General features: G+C 45.7%; 1 protein-coding gene across 1 annotated transcript in view; it reads left to right on the top strand.

The window, feature by feature from the left end:
• The first annotated feature begins 1,215 nt into the window (after window positions 1-1,215).
• PCOLCE2 (procollagen C-endopeptidase enhancer 2) overlaps window positions 1,216-6,000 on the top strand; it is a 70,671-nt gene continuing 65,886 nt past the window's right edge. Inside the window, exons 1-2 of the mRNA XM_516795.8 lie at window positions 1,216-1,608; window positions 2,645-2,753. Coding sequence (XP_516795.2) covers window positions 1,526-1,608; window positions 2,645-2,753 — 192 coding nt within the window. The 5' untranslated portion in view covers window positions 1,216-1,525. The remainder of the gene's footprint in view (window positions 1,609-2,644; window positions 2,754-6,000) is intronic.

The following is a 6,000-nucleotide window of genomic DNA, read 5'->3' as shown; positions in this document are numbered from 1 at the left end:
TGGAGTGCAATGGCGTGATCTCGGCTCACTACAACCTCCGCCTCCTGGGTTCACGCGTTACTTCTGCCTCAGCCTCCCGAGTAGCCGGGATTACAGACGCACACCGCAACACCTGGCTAATTTTTTGTATTTTTAGTCGAGGCGGGGTTTCACCATGTTGGCCAGACTGGTTTCGAACTCCTGACCTCGTGATCCGCCCGCCTCGGCCTCCAAAAGTGCTGGGATTACAGGCGTGAGCCATCGCGCCCACCCGTGTTTAGATTCTTAACAGCTCATTATTAGAAATAAAGTCTCGATAAGAACTACTGTAATACTTAATTTTCTTGCTTAGAAAGGTGAAAACAATTTAGAAGGAACAACGTGATGCATCAAAGTTAAGCTGTATCTCCCATAGCTGGTGATTATTAAAAATCTCTATGAATCTAGTCTGTTCCTGTCATTCTTTTATTAATCCCTGGTTATTGGGAAGCTCTTAACAAAATAAATGTTTAAAATTATATTTCTGTAATTAAGTAAAAGAGAGTATTGATTCCACAAGGCTAGAATTGTTCGTCTAAGAAAAACGAATTCTCCGTAAATTTTAACCCGTTAATACCACAGAAAGATGCTGTTGGAAAGGTCTAAGAACAGAGAGATGCAAGCAGAGAAACACCTTTTTCAGAACATGACATGGGATGGTGAGATTTGCTGATTTGGTTCCGTCTTCATTATCTGACATTTAATGACAGTTCACACAGAAATCGCTCGCCTGAAAACCCGTGTTTAAATCCCGGCACAGAGACTGTCTTCCTTGTCATTGTCATACCAGTAAAAAAAAGAAAAGTATCTAGAGAGAAAGAGAGAGAGAGAGAATAAGCACAGAAGTTAAAATACAATAAAATCCCTTTTCCCTTTCTTTCCTTGGATCTGGGTTTTGAAGGAGACAAAGAAGGACCCCCAGGCTTTCCAGCAGCCAGCAAGCGCTATTACTTTTTATTTAAAAGCAACTGGGAAAAACATTCCCCAAAGCAAAACCAGAAGCCCTCCCTGAGAATCGTCTCTGGGCGTCGGGGTCCGGGCCGCTGGGGTGCCACTCCGCAAGGGGTTCCTCTTCTCCCCGGGGTCCCTGAGGGCTGGACGAGAGAGGACCCGTCGGTCCCGGGGTGCCGGGAGGAGACGTTCGCCCGCCCCACGAGAGGGGGCGGCTCTGGCCTCGGAGCCGCCCCTCCTGCCGCCGGAGAACAAACGGGATATTCAGCAGTGGCCTGTGGCTGCCAGAGCAGCTCCTCAGGGGAAACTAAGCGTCGAGTCAGACGGCACCATAATCGCCTTTAAAAGTGCCTCCGCCCTGCCGGCCGCGTATCCCCCGGCTACCTGGGCCGCCCCGCGGCGGTGCGCGCGTGAGAGGGAGCGCGCGGGCAGCCGAGCGCCGGTGTGAGCCCGCGCTGCTGCCAGTGTGAGCGGCGGTGTGAGCGCGGTGGGTGCGGAGGGGCGTGTGTGCCGGCGCGGGCGCCGTGGGGTGCAAACCCCGAGCGTCTACGCTGCCATGAGGGGCGCGAACGCCTGGGCGCCAGTCTGCCTGCTGCTGGCTGCCGCCACCCAGCTCTCGCGGCAGCAGTCCCCAGAGAGGTAACGCGACCCCTGCCCGGGCTCCCTTTCTCTCCCCTCCCTTCCTCCACCCCTGCAGCCTCGCCTGCTGCTTTACTCAACCCGCTTCGGCGCGCCTGGGTGACCCAGCGCGCGACCCTGCGCTCCCGCGCGGTGCAGGCGTCCGCCACCCTCGCGTAGGCTAAGCCCCGGACTTCGGGACCCATCCTTGCTCGCGGGGCTCCCTCCTGGGTCCCCAGCCCGGCCTGCCGGATGGCCCTGCAGCTGGCTTGGCCACCACGTGGCGGGGCTTAATCTGACTTGTGTCTCCCCTCTCCTCGTGTCTATGGGGCCAGAGGGAAGCACTGGGGCCCAAATATGTGGATTTTGGTTTACCGCTGTTTTTTTTTCTTCCCCGAGAGGCTTTGCCCAGAGACGTAAACTAGGGAACGACCCTAGCGGCGCGGCGCCTAGGGAGCCGCTCCGGAAAGTTAACTCTTCGCCAACCTCTGGACGGCCCCAGGAGCTGGGCTGTGGGACCTGCCCGGTGGCCAACTTTGGCATCGCCTCTTCAGCCTCCATCAACATCAGCCTCCCTTTCGATGGGAAGCTCTGCCAATGGCGAGTGATTTTCAGAAAGGGGGAGGAGAACTGGGCATCTCTCCAAATATGGGAACGACAAACTTTTTTATATTAACCAATTGCTTGCCTGTCTTTCTTTAAAACCATGCTTCTCATTCAGGCTGGCTCTTACCTTCTCTCCCACTCCCCCAGTTAAATTGATGTATTTACCATTTTCCTATAAGACTTTGCCACAATGCCGAGGACTTGATTATACATACATATAATCTTGTGTTATTATGATGGAGACAGATGGCAGCTGGACTGAATGCTTTGTCAGGCTGTAATTTAAATATTCTAGGAGCTAGCAAATTTTCAGATCCCTTATATGGTGCAAGCATTGATTAATCAACATTAACTTTTATTTATATTAATAGGCTACACCTTTCTGAAGGTAACATCAGATTGTTAGACCATGTTTCAAATTACATTATCTTTTCTTCTTTTATGTTCCCAGACCTGTTTTCACATGTGGTGGCATTCTTACTGGAGAGTCTGGATTTATTGGCAGTGAAGGTTTTCCTGGAGTGTACCCTCCAAATAGCAAATGTACTTGGAAAATCACAGTAAGCATTTTTTAAAAAGGTATTCTCCTGGAAGTGGGTGTTGGCAACAGTGTGAGGCTGCTGCCTTTTTCCTCTGGTGTTAGGATTTGAGTAAGAGGCAAATGCCTGAAATAGTGAAATGTTAGATTTACCCCAACTATTGGGAAGATTTTTATTAATATAATAGATCTAGTCGTGTCCTGCATTAGTGATTACAAAGGGCACAAGATAATGCTTGAAGGAATAAATTCTCAGAGCGGATGTGTTTCTGAAAGCCCAGTGTGACTCAGTTGAGTTTTATAGATTCATAATTAAAGCTGTTTTCAGTCAAAGGCCTGTTGTAATGACCTTCATAAGTTTTTTGTTGCTCGTGCCTTCATAAATTCCCAGTGGGAAATGGAAGATCAAAGATAGTGCTTTGACTACTCTATGCCCATTAGGAAACGAAAAAGAAAAAAATTTAAAAAGCCCACTTAATGTTCCTGGGTTGAAACCACCTCTAAAGGCAGTCTAAGAATAGAGAATGGGGGGGTGGGAATCTAAATAGCAGCCAAGGGCCAATAAAAAGTCCATGCTGATTAGTAATAACATAGATTATGCTGAGTCAAGATAAGCTGGATTTAGAGACAGCCATATATTTTTTAACTGATTTAGAGTCAACTAGAGTGAGTCATCTTTCCAGTCAGCATAGCATTGACTGTTACCTTCTTCACTTTTTCGTTGTTGGGAAGTTGTTTAGTAATTGAATACATTGGTTCACTGAGAGCTTCTTTCAGTCAGATTGTGCCACTGGAGGACTTAGATTTTTTAAAAAGTAGCCCCCACTGAATGTGTAAACTAGCAGTTACTGTGTGCCAGGCATTTACCATGCCAAGTAGTTAACAAGTATAATCACCCAGAATCCTCAAAACAACTGTATGAGAAAGTATCTATTATCATCCCTATTTTATAGATGGGGAAGCTAAGGCCTGAAACAATTATAGAAATTGACTTGATCAGACAGTTGGGAAGCCCAACTTTATGTAAAAGTAAAACCTACTTTGCAATAAGGTATTCCCACTGAGGTCATTTTGCAGGCAGATATGAGAGGTCCCCTTCCATAATATAAAACTCAGCTCTTACATGCCTTGACGGCCTCTTGTAAAATGCCAACCATGTCACAAACTGGTACAGATTTCATTATGTTATTATAGCACATGTGGCCAGGAAAGAAGTCATAGAAAATAAGTTTGAAATACTATTAACATAAATGTCAAATAAGTCTCTGAAACAAAAATAAAAGCAGCTTGATTTTCATATCGTGATTGTGTTTTAAATGTAATTAAATGGCCATAAGTTTTAAACGACCCTAGAAAATCAATGGCTCAGAGGCGTCATGTGCCCAAGTAGAAATTCATGGTTGGCCATGTGTTCTGAGTATTGCGGACAGGTTGATGTGACATTACACTTTGGGGTTGGGGGGCACGTCCAGTGAAAGCTTTCCTTGATAAAGGAACGGTTTGCCTCAGGAGAGGCATGATTTCCTGTGTGGGAGTGGGGAAGTTAAATGGATGCTCCATCTGGATGTCCTGTGAAGGGAAAGCCTGTGAGCTCAGCAGTCACTTCCCTGGATTCAAATTCCAGTTTCACCACCATAAACTGTGTGTCCAGGATCTACCTCCTTTAAACCTTAGGATTACTGTGAAGACAAAATGAGATAGTGTAAAATGCTTCAACTCAGTGCCTGAGTGGGAAGAAGCTTGATTTGTCTGAAGAACAAATTAAGGAGGTTGGAGTGGCTGGAATGGAATGAGCAAGGGGACAGTGGGAAGAGAAGCGAAGAAGGTAAACAGGACTCTGTAGGCCACGGTGGAGAGTTTGAATTTTGTTTTGAGTAGGAGTCACTGGAAGATCTTAAGCAGAGGAATGAGCTTATCTGGTGTCTGCGTGGAAGATGAACTGTAGGGAGTTAAGAGTAGAGGCAGAGAGACCAATTAGGAAGCTGTTGTGGTATCCAGGAGAGGGAAGATGGTGGAGTAGACAAGGTGGTAGCAGAGAAGATGAAGAAATGCGGAGTCTTCTGCCCACAGTGTTTTCTCAGCAGCTCTGCCTGCGGTTAGGATATAGTGGCACCAGCTAGAAGGATACATGCACCAGGCTCTGTCTCCCTGCTTAGCCATTCCAGACAGGACTGTGCTCTACTATGGCCTTGTCCAAGGCCATCTATTAAAGGTTTTTCCCAAGCTGGTTGGTCCAGCCCATTTTTCTGTTCCTGCAGTCAGTAAACCAAGAATAGTGTTCCCATTGAGTGATTCAGTATCACTTTTATTAAAATATCACAGAGGCCGCTGGAGACGGGAAAGCCTCAGAGTGGTCCTTAAACTGTAGTTCCTGTAGCTGGGGGGAAATATCTTGCTTTCACTCACTGGCCTCCCATTCTGTTCGTCCAAACTGGAGATGTGTCCCAGCATGGTAGCTTTCACCGCTAAATGGTTTTCATTAAACTCTATCATATCAATGGAAGAATGGGAAATGTCTGATTTTAACTTTTGCTTTAAGAAAGGTGAATCCTAGTTGTTACCACCAAACTTCCAGTCCTTCGTGTTGGACTTTCTGATGCGAAAGTACAGCCCGCAGATTGGAAATTTAGATGTGTTCTTACATTATAGTACTTTAAAATTTTTATAGCAATTTCTTAGACAGCTGCATTGTTCCAACACACTGTATTGGCTATTTAAATGTAAATTAAGTTAAACATTTAGTTTCTTAGTCATACTAGCCACATTCAAGTGCTCAATAGCCACATGTGGATAGTGGCTGCCTTACTGGACAATATGTAATATAGTATTTCTGTCATCACAGTTTTTCTTGTGGACAGTGCTGTGCTATTAATAGAACAATTTTATGCTTAATTTTACTCACGTAAAATGTTGAGGACAGAGGTGCTCTGTGCTGCTTAGTTGTACTTCTGCTTTGCAAATAGGCAAGCTGCTACTGGTTCTTTGTAGTTGTTGGAGCTGTAACTGGAACTCAAGACTCTTGACTCAGCTTTATCACCAAGAGTTGATGGCCTTAACGGGTCTTAGGTTTTTTACTTTTACTGTATGTGTTCTCAAAAATGTATGCTTAGAGACTAAATTAGAGAATTTGAGTGTTAAGAAATAGTTGAATATTTTGTAATCCATGATGGGGTTGAGAGTTTCTTAGTTTACTGTAGGAGTTGATTCTGGGGACTATAACCTAAAAGGCATCTGCATAAAATCCCCTAATTCTCAAATACGGGGACGTG

The sequence above is a fragment of the Pan troglodytes genome, chromosome 2, assembly GCF_028858775.2.
Source record: "Pan troglodytes isolate AG18354 chromosome 2, NHGRI_mPanTro3-v2.0_pri, whole genome shotgun sequence".
NCBI classification, from domain to species: Eukaryota; Metazoa; Chordata; class Mammalia; order Primates; family Hominidae; genus Pan; species Pan troglodytes.
Note: the sequence above shows the minus strand (reverse complement) of the source record. Positions and strands in the feature narration are given on the sequence as shown.